The 16,628-nt window shown below is 44.1% G+C and overlaps 1 protein-coding gene across 1 annotated transcript in view; it reads left to right on the top strand.

Annotated features, from left to right (window-relative positions):
* Positions 1–16,628, top strand: part of TSNAXIP1 (translin associated factor X interacting protein 1) — a 476,958-nt gene that overhangs the window by 272,310 nt on the left and 188,020 nt on the right. Inside the window, exon 10 of the mRNA XM_078669989.1 lies at positions 9,945–10,075. Coding sequence (XP_078526115.1) covers positions 9,945–10,075 — 131 coding nt within the window. The remainder of the gene's footprint in view (positions 1–9,944; positions 10,076–16,628) is intronic.

Genomic DNA, 16,628 nt, shown 5'->3' with positions numbered 1-16,628 from the left:
TGATGCAAAAATATGTATACTATCAGCTGCTGGAGTATTACAGCGAGACCAAGTAGTCCCTGTAATACCTCCCCACTGTGTAATACGATCCGGTGTATGGTAAAGTTGATATAAAGTTTTGTAATGTTGAGATTGAAGCGGGGCAGAACAGAGAACGGAACATCCTAATTCCAGCGAGTCCAAAAAAGTGGCCCTGTATTCCTAATTTCCCTGCCCATTTATTTTCATATTTTTCGATATCGTCCAGCTTCAATTCTGCCAATATAGCATAAAAATGACGAATAGAACACCCCCGCCTTGTTCTATAGCTTCCAAGATATTATTTTTTGTAAAACCAGCCTCTCCCCCTTTTTTCCTACTAAGAAAACTCCTGATCTGCAAATACTTAAAAAAGCTCTGTCTAGCAATATTAAACTTTGTCATCAGATCGGAAAATTGCAATATCTTTTCATCTGGGCCCAACAGATCTCCTATTTTTATAATTCCTCTTCTAGCCCATTCTGCCATAGTAGCATCACCAAAAATTAAAGGTGGGAGGGTTTTATTCCTATAAAGTCTAGTATATCTATTGAATCTACCCAACCCACATTTCTTTGCCACAGCTGCCCAAATGTTATGCGCTGCTAGAACAGTCTTAAATCGAGTACGTTTGTAATATGAAGAATCGGTGCAATTTAAGAAAGCATTTGCTGTTTCAGGACCCAGTACAATAGAATACACCATGGTCGAAAAGGCATTAACATTCAAGTCCACTCCACTTGCACCGATCAGGCCCTGCATATATTGAAGAATCGAAGCCCAGTAGTATAATCTAAAATCTGGAACCCCCAACCCACCCTAGCCCTTGGTAAAGTCATAAATTTATAAGCCCGCCTAGTCTTCCCATGTGTCCAAATAAACTTATTCAAAATTAACTCCAGCTTATTAAACCAAGAGGACTCAAACATTAAGGGTATTGTTCTAAAAAAATAAAGAAACTTAGGGAGTATAAGCATTTTGATCACGTTAGTGCGACCCATCAATGAAAGTCTAAGATTGTTTATCCTAACCAAATCTAGGCTTACTTTCCTCAATAAGGGGGACAAATTCCGATCTACCACTGTCTCCAAATTAGCTGATATTTCAACCCCTAGGTAAACTGCTGCTGGAACCACTCGTGTGTCATCATAGCATACCATTGAATTCTTTATGATTTGTGTTTTGGTGGTATTTAGCCTATATCCAGAGATTATACCAAATTTTTGGGCCTCTAGTTCAACTTCTCCAATTGCCATAGATGGGTCTGGAGTAACTATAGCAACGTCGTTTGTGTATGCCAACACATTAATTTCTAAACCGTTGGAGCAAAGGGGAGGAATTCTAGGATTAGAATTGAGGTAGCGTAGATAAGGATCCATGTAGAGTGCGAAAAGGAGTGGGGAACTCGGACATCCTTGCCTTGTCCCTCTTTTTATCTGTACTGAGGCTGTGAGTTCTCGGTTAATTCTACTTCTAGCCGTTGGTGCCTTATATAAAACCTGAATTGCTTTAATATAGCCTTCACCAAAACCATAGTGCCTCAGTAACTCCCATAGATACCCCCAGGCGACCCTGTCGAAAGCCTTCTCGGCATCAAGAAATAAAGCTGCGACAGGGCAGCCCGAGACCTCCATAGCATCGAATGCAATAATCACTGTTCTAACATGTTCCGTAGTGCCCTTCCCTGGTATAAACCCATGTTGAACTGGGGAAACTAACTTCTCTATAACAGCCGCCAAATCTTGTAGCCAAGATTTTCGAATATAGCTTTACATCTGCATTCATTAAAGCTATAGGTCTATACGACCCAGGGGCTGTGGAGGGTTTGCCTTTTTTCAAAATAACTATAATTTCAGTGCCTCCCCAAGAGTTTGGAATTGAAACCTCGCTCTGAGCTTGAATAAGCATATCCAATAGCTCCAGCCGGAGAGCTGCGAAAAATGTTTTGTAGAACTCTACGGGGATCTGATCTGGGCCTGCAGCCTTTGACGAAGGAAGATCTGATAGGGCTGATGTCAATTCTTCAGGTGTTATAATCGAGTCTAATTTTTCCCTTTCCACTACCTCTAGCTCATTAAATTGGATGTTTCCTAAATAGTCCTTAACTTTATCTGTACACTCCTCTACTTCCACATCATATTACTCTGAATAATATTTCCAAAACTCTTCTCTTATAGCTGCAGGATTAGAAATCAAATTGCCTAGTCCATCTTTCAAATTCTTAATATCTCCTGCAGCGATCTTCTGTCTCGTTCTAACAGCAAGAATATGCCCCACTCTTTCGCTCAGCTCGCACGCCTGTTCTTTCTTTGCCAAGTAGTTTGCTGCTGTTTTATTAGCAATATTTTCAGCTATTCCAGCCTTTAATACCATAATCTCCAACAGCTGTTGATCCAAGGGGCTTCCATTCGAAATTAACCTGCCCAACTCCTCCTCTGCAGCTAAAAGAGAATTAATTTGTTGTTTTACTCTTTCTCTGTCCGCTTTCTGCCTAAACGTTGTAAAACTAAGCGTTTCTCCCCTTATCCCTGCTTTGAACGCATCCCAAGCATTACCACTGCTAGTACTCCCCTTATTGATGCTCCAAAACTCTCTAATCCATCTATCCATATGTTTATAATAGCCCTCATCTTTTAACAGAGCCCTCTCAAAAGTCCACCTGTATGTCTTCCTTACAATCCCACTTAAATTAACTGATAAAATTAAAGGGTTGTGATCTGAAACCAAGCGGGGTAGTTTCCTAACTTGCGAACTTGAGAGTAAGGAATTAGAGATTAGAAAGTAATCAAGCCTTACCGTTACTCTGTGCGGGGCAGAGAAGAAAGTATCACCATCTGCCTGAGGATAAAGATTAGCCCAAACATCGGACATAGCGTTGTGTAATGCCATATCTACTATTGCCCTATGCACCCTCTTCTTGCGCCCGCCATATCCATGTCTGACTTGCAACTCAACACCAGAGGAGCGGTTGATGTTAAAATCCCCACATCATATAATGGGTTCGGGCCAAGTTGGTAGTTCTTGATCCAAAAAATAAAATATATCCGGATCATCACCCGTTGAGCCATACACAGAGACCAATGTAAATCTAGCACCTCTAAAGCCTACCTCTAATATAACCCACCTTCCCCATATATCTTCTTTTTTCCTAGAAACTATACATTCCCCTCTCCCTAGAATAGCTACTCCCCGGGTCTTTGAGCCTTGTTTGGTATATGCTAATACTTTAAAACCCAGTTGTTCTAATAAATATCCCTTTCCTCCCTCCACGTGGGTCTCCTGCAGACAGATCAAATCTGGATACATTGATTTACAAAACGCTGATACGCGTAATCTTTTCTGGAGATCATTTAGGCCACAGACATTGATTGACATAATTCTACAAGCCATTAAAAAACATCTAGAATGGGTACCAACTCTCTATCCCATTTCACAGCTTCTTTCCTTTCTTCCCCCTTCCACCAAATGAGCAAGTCCTGTACCTGTTTCTGTACCTGTTTCAGTAAGTAACTCTGTGTGTGCAACGTGTGCCATTTTCTCCCCCCCTGCGTCCCCCCTCCCCCTCCCTGAACCCCCCCGCACTACCCCGCCCCCACCCTCCCCTACAGGCAAATAGGTCACCCATGACCTATGTGTGGACGCTAGGTAAGCAGCTGTCGTCACCCCTCCCCACCACCAATTTGGCTCCAAGAGAAATCCCTTAACTATTATTCCTTGTACCCCAGAACTTCCACCATATATGCCTTCACTTTAATTTCAGAGAAAAACATTTTAAACTGGCCTTTGGTAACTATTTTCAATTTAGCAGGGTACAATAAAAATGCCTCAGAACCCAAGGCCTGAATTTGAGGAATCAACTGCCTCAATCTCCATCTACGCTCAACAGTTGTGTGGCAAAAATCCGGCCTTGCAAAAAAAGTCACATTGTTGAATGTGCGTCTAGACTCTGGTTTAGCCTTATCCAATATGAGTTGTCTCAATAGGAAATTCCCGACATAAATCAACAGTGCCCTTGGATGCCCCTCTTGGGCACCCGCTTGGCCCCTTTTGACTACAAACGGAAAACGGTGGGCCCTTTGAATCTCCGTTTCCCACTGCCAGGTTGCTAACTCAGGAAAGGCCCCTTTTAGGAGGCTCACAACAAACATTCTAGGGTCCTCCCCTTCAAGTCCTTCTGCCACACCTCACAGTCTAATGTTATTACGGCGCTGTCTATTTTCATAATCTTCCAACTTCCAGTTGACATCTTCTGCCACCTTTTGATGATCTTGTTTGTACTTTCTCAGATCTCTCAGCTCATCTTCTACTTTACCAGTTCTTTCCTCCACCTGTGTGACTCTCTCCACCACCTCATCCTGTCTTTTACTTATTTTCCTTAGTTTATTCTGGATTTTTCTTGACTCCTGTCTTGCTCTCCTACTTTCCCCCCTAGCCTCGGCTTGCATTAGTTTCAGTGTGTTAAATAGCAAATCAAGCGTGACCGGGGGTTGGGGTGATTGTGCTGAATCTTGATCACCAGCCATTGTAGCAGGACTGTCTTGCTCCATAAAAGATAGCGTGGTGGTAGAGTAATCCCAAGCTAATTTATTAGTAGGGTCGGTAGTGCTGCCTGTTGTCGAGGGCTTTCTTTTGGATAGGCGTTTCTTCTGCGTATTTCTCTGTGCCGGAGAGCTACTGCCTGTATCTATGCCTGTAGATTCATCTGTGCTAATTCCCTCTGAGGGCAAGGATTGAGACTGGGAATCCTCATTGACAGAATAGAATTTTTCTGGGGAGGCAGCGCCATTGCTCATACCCACTTCAGCAGAGGCAGAAGACTCCTCTCCTAATTTAATGGGACCGCTATCTGAGTCCATAATCTCTGCCCAGTCTGATGTACAGGGTAGCCCCTCTAAATGCACAGCACCTATTGCCCCTGCCCCTCCCTTAGAAGACTTCTGAGAATGCAGTTCTGGCTCTAACACGGGCACAGCTATGCCTCCGTTTTCAACAGGCAACTCGGTGGAGATTGCAAAGCTATCTATCAAGTCTTTACTCACGCTTGTCACAGACGCCTTAAACTTCGTGTCCGTTTGGTCCATTTTAGTTATCCCAGGCCGTGTTGCCTCTAAATCCAACTCAGATGCTAGCTCCGGCTTCTTTGCTGTAACCGACACCACCGACGCAGGCATTGTCTCAGCCAGCTTTGCTTCCGAAGCACTCCCAGGTTGCTTGGCAACCACTGCTCCGGCACCGGCTCCAGCAGCAGCGTTCGAGGCGTCCATGGCGGCATTACGAGCGTCTTCCGCAATTAAACCTCCACTGCTATGTACACCGCTGCCTACAGGTACGTTGACATTTGCGAAGCTCTCTGCAACTGTGGTTTGACGTAAAGCACCTTCTTTTAATTTTAACTTGTGAACATTCCCCGGCTCTTTCAGGGAAGCAGCGATGTCGTTCTTCTTTGCCAGCGATTTTTTATAGGCAACGACCCCCTTCTGTAAAGCATTTGCAGCGTTTGAGGAAGGATTTCTCATATCCGCTTTATTTTTCTCTTTAGAGGCTGATCCTCTCGGAGCATCGGCATCAGTGTCTTTAGCCCCCCCTTGCCATCTTTTGCTTCGGTCCCCCTCAACGCACGGGGAGGCATCACAGACCAGGTTCTCAAAATCAACCTGGCGACTCGATCTAGCTTCCTCCGTAGGTGGGAGAACACTCGAGTTAATACTCCTTTTAGGCGCTTTTCAGGTACTCCAATGTCTGTCTTACTGACCCAGAGCTTCTGGGACTCGTAAAACCCGGACTCAGCACCGTTCAGGGGAGGCACCACCATCAGAAAAGTCAAGGTGGTGGGGAGGTGATGAGTGCGACTCACTCACTGCATAGCATTAGCGGCCATCTTGCCCTCTAGAGAATTAGCTACTAGCTTTTATAATGATCCTGTCCATGCCCTCTTGCTTGCATCTGGTGAGCTGTTCCTGGTTGGAGATTGTTTGCGGCTTAAAAATGTGCAAAATTCTCAGGTTTCTAGTGTTGAAGGCTCACAGGTTGGTGATATCCCTTTTCACCAACCGCGGCATTCTGATCTATACAAGATTATGGACAAAACACAGACCTGGTAAAGCCTCAGCTTGGTGTTGGTGCTGTCCTGAGATGACCGTAACATACTTTTCAACATCCTGACGGCATACCTGGCCTTGTTCAGTCTGCTCGTCATGTTGCTATCTGCCCCACCATCATGTCTAATAGTACAGTCTAGGTTGGTGAAATCTTCAGTCATGGCTAAGTCCTCTCCATCCACTTTTGTTGGTGAAGGGTTTGGAATGTCAAGTGGCATAACTTCGGATTTCTTTGTGTTGATCTTCAGACCCAATTTCTGTGCATGGATGTTGAGGCAAGACATCTTTTCCTGTATATGCTGGTGTGTGTGTGTGTGTGCGCGTGTGAAAGAGCAAGGCTCGGGCATCACAAAGTCAAGGTCCTCCAGTGTAGAGAATAATGTTCATTAGATGCCTCTGGCTTGGACTTCAGTTGTGCGTTGCATCATCCAGTCGATGATTAGGTTGAAGAGCATCCCTGTCTCACACTGGTCTTGAATATGAAATTACACTCACTACCTTCAACCTTCCAGATCAAATTATCATAAAATCTCTTGATGAGGAAAACAATATGCTGTAGTATGCCATATGCTTTCAGTATTCGCTAGAGGCTGTCACGATGGATACTGTCAAAGGCGTTCTCAGAATCAATGATGTATGACGTTGATGTATAGTTGTCTCTGCCACTCGGTGCACAGCTTTATGATGTTTGGTAGAGTAAGGATCTGATGAACAAACCCTCTGACCTTACAGAACCCAGCCAGCTCTTTTTCTAACTTGTCCACAGTCTCAGGATTATACTTAGGATTGACAGAAGGGTGATTGCACTCCAGTGGTTACAGTTAGTTAATGTTCTATTCTTTGGAATCTTAGCAATGCCTTGGTTCCAGTCATCTGCTACTTACTTTCTCTCCCAAATCGATGTAAGCAGTGGTTGGAGGACCTTGACTGATGTTACAGGGTCTACTGTGAACATTACTTCATTTAGGTTATCTTGGCCAGCAGCCTTCCCATTCTTGAGAGATCGGATGGCAGCAATGGTGGGGCGTTGTTCACATCCAAGTCTGTCTCTGCTTCTTGGATGTCCGCTTCACTTGTTGGTACCGGTCTTTCCAAGATTTCTTTTAAGTGCTTGGACCAGCGTGCTTCCTGCTCTTTCTCTGTTGTCAGTCTGCCTTGATTGTTCATGAAAGGCATGTTGTATGTTGCACAAGATTAACCTTTGACTAGCTGCGTGATCTTGAAGATCTTCCTCCATTCTACTCCACTGGATGTCTCCTCTGCTTGGCTGGCAGGATTATCCATGTACGCCCGCTTGTCCACTCTTTTCATTGTTTTGACTCCTCTGTTTGCTACTATGTAGTGTTGCTTGGATCCCTCTTGCAGCCTCTCAGATTTGGCCTCCATGAGTTTCCTTTTTGCTGCCTTCATGTCGCCAATGGCTTGCCATGTGTCTTGTCCTATTCATTCTTTCCTCTTCCAAGTCTTTGTCCCCAGGCATTTTTCACTGCTCTTCACATATATTGTTGAGACCTGTTGCCATTTATTGTTGACTTCGTCGACAGCTGGCTCAGACTTACCTTCTTATGTGGTAAAAGTGGAAGCTGTTTTTATTTGTAAGACTTGATCTTGGGGTTCAGTAATCTTGCCACATCAAAGAGCTGTCATCTTGATATTTTCCATTCTGCTTCAGTTTCACAAGGGCAGACACTAGTTGTGATCACCGCCAACGTCCTCTTCTCTTCTCACTCTGACATCTTGCAGTGAAACTCTCCCACTGCCTATTACCATCAGGAGATCAATCTGTGATTTGTCTCTTCATTGGGTGAGCACCAATTTAATTTATGAATCTCACAGTGCGATAAGAGAGTCCCTACTATGACCAGATCATTTGTGGCGTAAAAGTCCTATAGTCATTCTCCATTGTTTATTGTTCCACAACCTTCCTTTCCAATGTCTCGGTCATGGTTTGTGTTGTCATTTATGACTTTAGCAGTCAAATCTCCCATCACAGTCTTCAGGTCGTGGTTGAGCATGACCTCAAGGTCAGCTTGCATCTGTTGACAGAGTATTTCCTTGACTGTTGCCTCTGCATCATTTGTTGGAGCTTAGTACTGGATATGTTTGGAATTGAACGTGTCTGCCTTTTAACCTGGCTATCATGAGTCGGCTGGGGACTGTTTCCACTCAATTAGGTGTTTCTCTGTCCCCTTGCTCAGGATGATGGCTAATGTTCTGTGATGTTGGTCATTGTCCCTTCCCGAATACAGGACCATCTCTCCTGTGGTGGTTTTCATTATGCTGAATCCTGTCCACCAACTTTTGCTGACCCCCAGGATGATTTGGTTGTATTTCCTCATCTCAGATGTTACTTGACCTAGGTTTCCTGTGTCATACATAGTCTGTACGTTCTTTACTCAAAATTAGCTTAAAATCTCATTGGGAGGGGGGTTGTTGAACAAGATATAGAAGATATTCAGCGGAGTTTCATCTGGTAGGATATTTCCACTGTAATAAGAAGAGGCACCCTATAAGAAAATATTCAACTGGTACGTATGTCCCTCAAGACTAAAACATTTCCATTAACTAGACCACTTTACTTGCAAGGATGTAACACCAAAGAAGATCTCCATCATATATGGTGGAACTGCCCCTCTATTAAGCTGCAGTAGGCCATGATCAGAGCAGCCATGAGGTCAGTTCTAGTATATACATTACCTTAGGGCTATTTGTTTGTCATTTTAGGCCTGTGTTTCCCACAGTTAGAACACTAGAACAAAGAAGATCCTTTAAAAATGTTGAATGCTTGAAGGTGGCAAGGACAACATTCACTTCATATTGGAGAAAGAAGGGTACTCCACTCCTTACCTATTGTCACCTGAGTTTTTGGCGCATAACATCAATAGAAAGATTCATATGGGAGTTAAATGTAGGAAACAAAGCATTTGGGCTAATATGGAAACTACTTATCGAGCAGTATCACAAGATGTGCCTGCCCCCACCCCCAGACTGTAAGTACCTAACCGGTCTGCCTATTACACATGGTTGAGCACCAGCCCTCTGAAAACACGCTCAGCTGAGAAGCATGCGAAGACCATTAGGCAATATCTTTTGGAGATTGTTTAACACATACACTGGGATCATAGCAGTTCAAGTTCAAAGGAAGGAGGAGAGAGGGAAGGTGTGAGACAGGGTGGCCAGGGAAGAAAACATGTTACTTAGACAAATGTAGCAATGAGAGACTGTGAGGTCACTTATTGTTTGAAAATGAATAAAACATGATGCAATTAGAAAATCATGGCATACTGTTGGGGATAGTTGCATTCGTTCCCAATAATTATGTGCACAAACATCAACTCACAAAAAGTTGTGTGGTGTGTGTAAATGAAGTGGGAAAATACCATACCAGGCCAATTATTCATGGAGTGTAGGAGAACATATTTCAAAACAAACATGGTTCTAGTGAAGAATTAAACAATAAAGTGCATTGTGTTAACAAACGTTTTCAGTACTAATATCCCTGAAGACTATATGCTATATGGCCAATCTGCAAGAGCAAGCATAAGGCAACATTAGTTTTCATGGAAATATGCAATTGTAAATGGCATTTATGTTTTCATTGATTCTTGTGAATCTCCTAAAATCCAGAAGATTACTCAGAAGTAGATTTACAATTTTTAAAACACTATGTTATAATTGGACCCAGAGTCCATGTTAACATTTATGTTATTTCGGTGTATAGTGCATACTTCAAAACTTAAACAAACCTGTGCTATAAAAAATAAACTTGCTTTTGAAAGGGAGGTGCCCCCATTTCATATGAACAGTGAGTGTGTTTTGTTTCTACAGAGGTGCTTCCTGGAGGATATGACAATTGGATCACTGTGTCTGAGGGGAGGAACAGTGATGAGCTGGTGGATCTTCTCCTCTCAGAGTTAGGCTGGAGGATTCTGAAGGAAAAGGACTTCTTTGAAGGGATGGTAAGAGCCCCTATCCTGTGCCACGGCAGCAGACATCTCTGTCTGCAGTTCTCAGTTCACAAGCAATCCTACATTTCCTTTCCTTCTCTAGCCTCACACTTCTTACCCATTCATGACTTTATGCTCTTCTTTTCTGATCAGTTACCTCTTCCCTATCCTCTGACCCCTTGTTTCTATTTCAGTTTTAGAAATAAGCCTAGAAACATCACAAAATAAAATGTTGGTCGGAGTGTTGACATTTTTCAAACACTCACCCCCAGTCTCAGATCTGGGTTTAATCCATCATTATTTTGCTCTTCACGTCACCCCAGTTTGGACTGAGCCATATGCAAATCAGTCTTGACCCTGCTCCCCATGGGAAAAGTCCAGCCTGAACAGCCTAGTGAGCAAAAGAACAATGAATTAAACCCAAATCTCTTGACTCGGGGGGTGAGTGGTTGAAAAGTTTCAGCTCTCCGTTCACCATCTTGTTGTGTTTGCTATGTTCGCCTTAAGTGGCCAAGGGTGTGCCCAAACATGGGTCCCTTGCTCGCTGTGTCCCTGGAATCAAGCTATCCAGGCTTATTAGGGGCGAAACCCCGAAAACAGGCCCAGGATGCTTGTTTCCGGTCCAGGGATCACCTTGCTTGGTAGTTCAGGCTGGACTGTTCCCATGGGGCACAGGGTCAAGACTGATTTGCATATGGCTAGGTCCAAACTGGGGTTACATAGTGAGAAAAAGAACGATGGATTAAACTCAGATCTTTTGACGGGGGTGAGTGGTTGAAAAGTTTCAGCACTCCGTCCATCATCTTGTGTTGTTTTTGTTATAAATGAACCTTCCATTTTTTGAGCATCTACTTCTCATCCCCTGAACCACATAATTCTCCCACTTTCTCTAAACCGCCGATTCTGTCCTCTCCTTTAGCCCTCTACATTTCTTCCACCTTTAACTGTCTGAATTGTTTTTCCTCACCTTCTCTGGACCCATGATCTCTTTTATATTGTTTTATTCCCTGATATTCTATCAATTTCTTCATATATCTACCTACCTTGTTTAGCTCTGAATGTCCACTTACCTCCTTTCCATACGTCCGATCTACCTTTCTCTGAAACAGTCTGCAGCTGCCACTGTGTGTATATCTGCCTTTCCAAGTCAGTGTGTGTTTTCCCAATCAATCAATGTAAACTGAAACCTGCTATTCTTGCTCTCAGTATATTGGTTCTCAGCTCATCCTGGATGTTTCCTTTTGCTGATTATTCTTACTTGTATTCATCAGTTATTTCAGAACTCCAAGTTTAGATCATAAATTCTGTAGCTCTTCCACTAGCAAATGAGGGAGTCTGCAACATCGGTTGGGTCAGCTATTCTTGATCCCCATTTATTTTAGTAACATTCTCTCCCCGTCCCATTGAAATTACCACTTAATACTATACCACAAGTATTGAACGGTCTGAGAAAACGAGTAAGGCGATATGAGAAACGGTCCACCTCCACAACAGTGGACAACAAGTAAAGGCAAACACTACATCTACTTGATATTAGAGAGTTTCATATCCACCCTGCTAATGGGATCAAACCTTTAATATTGGGTGGGGGTGTGAGTGTGTGTCTGTGTCTTCCCCCAGGTGAGACTTTGAATGCTGGAACCCACCTTTTCAGGTCATAACTCAAGAAGGAGAGACTTACAGGGGGAAAATAGCTTGCTTGGTATTCTGAGATTCATCATCTTCATAAATCTTATTCGGTTATGATTATAACCATAAGAAGAGCATAATAATATGGTATATACATATCAGGAGATTAAAAGAGCATACACACAATATAAATAAGAATCATAAAAAATTATCAAAACAGCAAGTAAAAGACTCCTTAAGAATAATAGTCCTAATATTACTTACTTTAAAATCTCCCAATAGCAGCAGCAAAATTAATCAAGTCTGGAGTGCTTGGATGTCAACACAGGTTTTAGACATATACATTGCATAAGACCTGAAGGAACATTAGAGCTAGGTGAACTTGAGTGAAATTCAAGGATTTCAGCAGTGGAATACTAAACAGTCTTCTGGGCACACTAAAATATTTACAAAACATAAAAAATGTAGGGTGTCCTGTGGCAGGCTTGCCCCATCCACTGGGCGATTCCAGAACATGGTGCAACAGATTAAATCTGAATCTGGCCGAAATAAATCTATCCTTCTCATTAGTTACGATGGATAAATATGGCTTCCTAGCCTGCGCTGTTTTTAAGAGCATATGCCCCCGCACCATAGGTTTCATCAGCTCTGTCTGTTCTCTTTGTAAGAATTTGCATTCCAAAAACTGAACCCTCACCCGTTGCAGCTCCAAAGGGCGCAGGGATTGGGAGTTGTAAAAATATCCTTCCTGCCTAAGGCTAATAAAAGCACCCAAGGCCTTATTGCGAGATAGCGCCTGAAATACCCTGGGTTACTAAATCGAACGTGAAAACCACATTTGCTCTGCCCTCCTCTAGCTCACCCCAATCCTCATCACCTATACTAAGCCCAAAATCATATACCCCTTCTAAATGCCCCATCCACTGTTCCCCGGAGATGTCATGGTATATGGCCGGGTCAGTTACATTGACAGAGCAAGGTGTAGGAGAGTAGGATCTGCATCTTCTGTTTACCCCCACTTTTTGCTGATGTCTCACTGTTTTCGACTTAGTATGGCTGGGATCCTGCTATCCAGGACCCCAGCCTAGCTGCTTTCTCCTCTAAATTGATAGCGTGTACTTTAGCTGCACACCAGATTGGATACTGGGGTACCCTTATCAGTCCCTAGTATATGACACACCATCTACCCAGGGCATAGGTACCCCAGAGGCATCTCAGGGGCTGCAGCATGTATTATGCCACCCCTCGGAGACCATTCAAACTGACACCACAGGTCTGCGACTGCACCCTGTGTAAGGGTGTGTATGCACCCCTTACTTAGATATAGGTTTCCTGTATCTATTCTAATCACTGCACATATAAACCCATAAGTCACCCCTATGGCAGGCCTTATCAATCCTGAAGGCAGGGTGCTGGGTTTTGTGTGAGAGGGCACCCATGCATGAGCAGAGCCTCTCTGCAGCCTTGAGAATCTTTTCTCCGGGGTTGTCTGTGATGCAGCTAAACTATATATACTTAAGTGCATTATAACCTTGTGGTAAATGCGAACTGCTCAGAAACATGTTGTGTTTGATGTCAAACACCTTGGAATCATACCTCCACGCCATAATCTGGTGTGGGAGATATGATTCCTCCCTTGTGGAACCACTAATGTGGGGCACCTGTCTACCCGGTACCAGCTTTCTCGACCTGGGCATCACAAAATGGATGCTGCCAGCCACAGACATGAGTCTGCCCTCCTGCTGCTGAGCCAAGCTCGAGCAGGGGAAGGCTTAATAGGTTTACTGTCCCAGGGAGGTGTGACCACCTCTCAGACTGGATTTAGTGTATTGGGGCACTCCTAGATTGTTTGAAGCTCTGCACTGGGGGCACATTTGGTGTCCCTGTGCATAGTCCAGTTCAAACCGGCTGCAGGACCCATTGGCGCCTGCTCTGGCACGAAACTAGACAAAGGACATGGGTGTAACCACCCCTCTGTCCTGTCTCTCCCCGGTATAAAGTAGGAAACCTGACTACAAAACTTGAGATTTTACCTGGACTAAACTCTGCAAGCAGAAGCCAAGTACTTCGACAATATACACTACGCTGGATGACTGAAGAATCTCCCTTGGAGTAAAGGAGTTACTCCCCTGCAAGGCAGGCACCTTTAACGCATCTGCCCGGTTTGCATCTCCTGAGGACTCCGAAGATTTCTGCAACACAGGAGGTGGGTTTCCAAGCGTCCCTGAGGTTGATCTGATCTCTCAGCAATCCTGAGACCAGTATCCCTCGTGGGGACCGTGCAACCCGAACCCCTGTGCACTGTGTACTTTTGCAGCAGCATATGCTTTTTGGCGATCCCTGAGGCTGTGCTTTGGGCTATGTGTAGTCCGGACCCCGAGCAGTAATTGCACAGAGGATTTCCGGCCTACACTCCACAAGTGTTCCGTGGGCCGGTATTTCTTGATGCAGCTTGAGGTCCCTTCGCGATCCCTGGTCCGTTGGCCTGTGGGTCCCTGTGAAGGTAAATGTGACTTCTGTTGGGCTTTCCTGGTTGCTCCAGACGTGCCCTGATTCCCCATAGCTTGTAGATTCTCCAGGACCTTGCTGATCCACACCGGGCCTCCTTTCCTCTGTCCACGTGGGTTGCATTTGCCAAGGCTTGTTGGTGTTCAATCCGGACACTGACCCTCAGCACTCGACATCCTTTGTGGGACAGCTCACCTCCGTAGTTTGGTCTTCATCGACGTCTCCTGGTCCCCGTGGCTGCAGAGTCAACCCCCGGTCATCTCACCTGAAGCACCCAACATCGGTCGGCATTCGTCTACCGAGCCCCTGGTCACCCTGAAGTGACCCAGACTCTGTCTCCTCTGCTTTCTGGTTCTTCTCACCTCGAATCCACGCTTGGATTCCACCGGACACTTTTCATCTTTCTGGCAGCAGCACTTCTTTGAATCACGCCATTGAAAACGACAAAGGTTTCTGACACCACTTAACCCCTATGCAACTGGCTCCTCTGGGATAGGTAACACAGGTATCTCAGTACTCTCAAGGGTGCTGGCCTTAGAACCTCCTATGTTCCAAAGGGTTTGCTTCAAGTCCTCTCCGAAGTGTCTTTAAACTTTAAAATTCCAACCGCGACATTCTCATAGAGTTGTATGGAACTCGTGTCCGTGTACATACACTGCAGACGTTCTCCGTGGGTCCCCTGTGTCACTACATTGGGTGGTTCCTTGGGGTCCCAGCGATTGTATGTGCTCTAGGCACTGTGTCTAGTTAAGTCGTGGTTGTTATATGGTTAGTATATGGTTCGGTCTCCCCCTAGAGCTGCTATGTATTGTGCTATTTACTGTTGTTCTATTGATTAATAATTATGTGCCTTGTGCTCTAATCTCTTATAGAGGTTAGTAGAGAGTGTTTAGTAATAAATACATATATTTTATATTTCTCTAGTGTGGTTCTCCTTTAATTTGGTTATTCTGGAGGTTAGACTGGTAAAACAAGCTTCTTTAAATTCCTTCAAGACTTAGCCTGAAGGTTGTTCTCCATAGCTACCACTAGGATAGCTTTCATAAAGGTTATCTTTGACCTAATCATCAGCAAAGGTCGTTTGGACTGGTACAGGGTGCCCACTTAAATTAGTGGACAGCATACACCAGGCCAACTTCTCACACAAGGCTTTTTTATCACCTGGTAAAACAAAGAGCTATCTTTGATTTTACAGGCTTGAGCTCATTCATTCCAGGCACTCTTGCGTAAGATGAGTTTCCAATTTGCAAGTGTCTTCTTGGATCCCCTCTGGCTGGAGGCAACATAATCTCTATCACTAGGTGCCTGCTTTAAAGCAGCCTTCAATTAGAGGAGGGCCTTAGAACAATTACGGTCAAACCGTTTTGGTTCCTGTGACCTAGTATTTGTCACAGGAATCTTTAGTAGTGCTGACACCTTCTGTGCTATACCAGCAAATGCTGAGAAAATAGCCTCACGAGTGGGACATAAATACGGATAAGTGGCATTCTCTTGCCAGCACCCTGAAAAAAGAGATGCTTTACACTGCGTAGGGTTCACCTGAGATCATCTAAGCCTCCTACCTTGGTCAGAGAGAGAGAGAGCATGCCTTATGCCTCTGCCAAAGTACTAACACCATGAACAACAAACAAACTTAGAGGTCTAAATCAGAAACCTGATCTGAATATCTTTCAAAATACCTTCATGTTCGTGAGCCACATGAAGCCCCTCTACCAGCATACATTGGGGCTTGCTATTAGTTAAATCTAAAGGACAATCACGCAAATGTCAGTTAAAATCACCCACTAATACGACCTTTTCTATCCCTCCAGAATTTCAGTGGCAGATCTTAAACTGGAGAGGTTAGGTGCCTCCTCTCACCAAGTGTTTGCATTATAATAATGAATTAATGCCAGAGATATGGAGCCAGGAAAAGAGAACTTCAGAACTTGCAACAAATGTGAGTCCCATGCAAAATACTTGAAATTCCTGCATAATTCCACTGAGACAAAACGATCAATCACTTTTTGGCCCTGCCTGCCGCTGAAGTCACCACGCGGGCAAAAATAGGTTCTATATCCCTCTAGAAAAAAATAGTTTTTTCTCTTCCCAAGTTTCTTGTAGACAAATAACCTGATATGTCTTGACAAACTGCACCCAATTACAATAATTAAACTTAGTGGACAAACTCACAATGTTCTAAGATAGCAGCATCAAGTCATGGGAATATCCAAATGGTAAGTTGTACATTAGGTGGCGGTGGGGGATAAATCGGGGGGGGGGGGTGGCGTGGTGAGGAGGGGGTAAGTCAATCACAAATATCAGAATACCCAGGGGAGCAAATCTGTCATACACAAAGCAGGGGACTCCAAGATGGCAGGTATAGCTCTACCCCGAGAGACAGACTATTTCTGATTATAGAAAAAAACAAGTGGGAGGGTCTGGATGT

Source organism: Lissotriton helveticus, chromosome 12 (assembly GCF_964261635.1).
Source record: "Lissotriton helveticus chromosome 12, aLisHel1.1, whole genome shotgun sequence".
NCBI classification, from domain to species: domain Eukaryota; kingdom Metazoa; phylum Chordata; class Amphibia; order Caudata; family Salamandridae; genus Lissotriton; species Lissotriton helveticus.
This window is presented reverse-complemented; position numbering and strand designations above follow the sequence as displayed.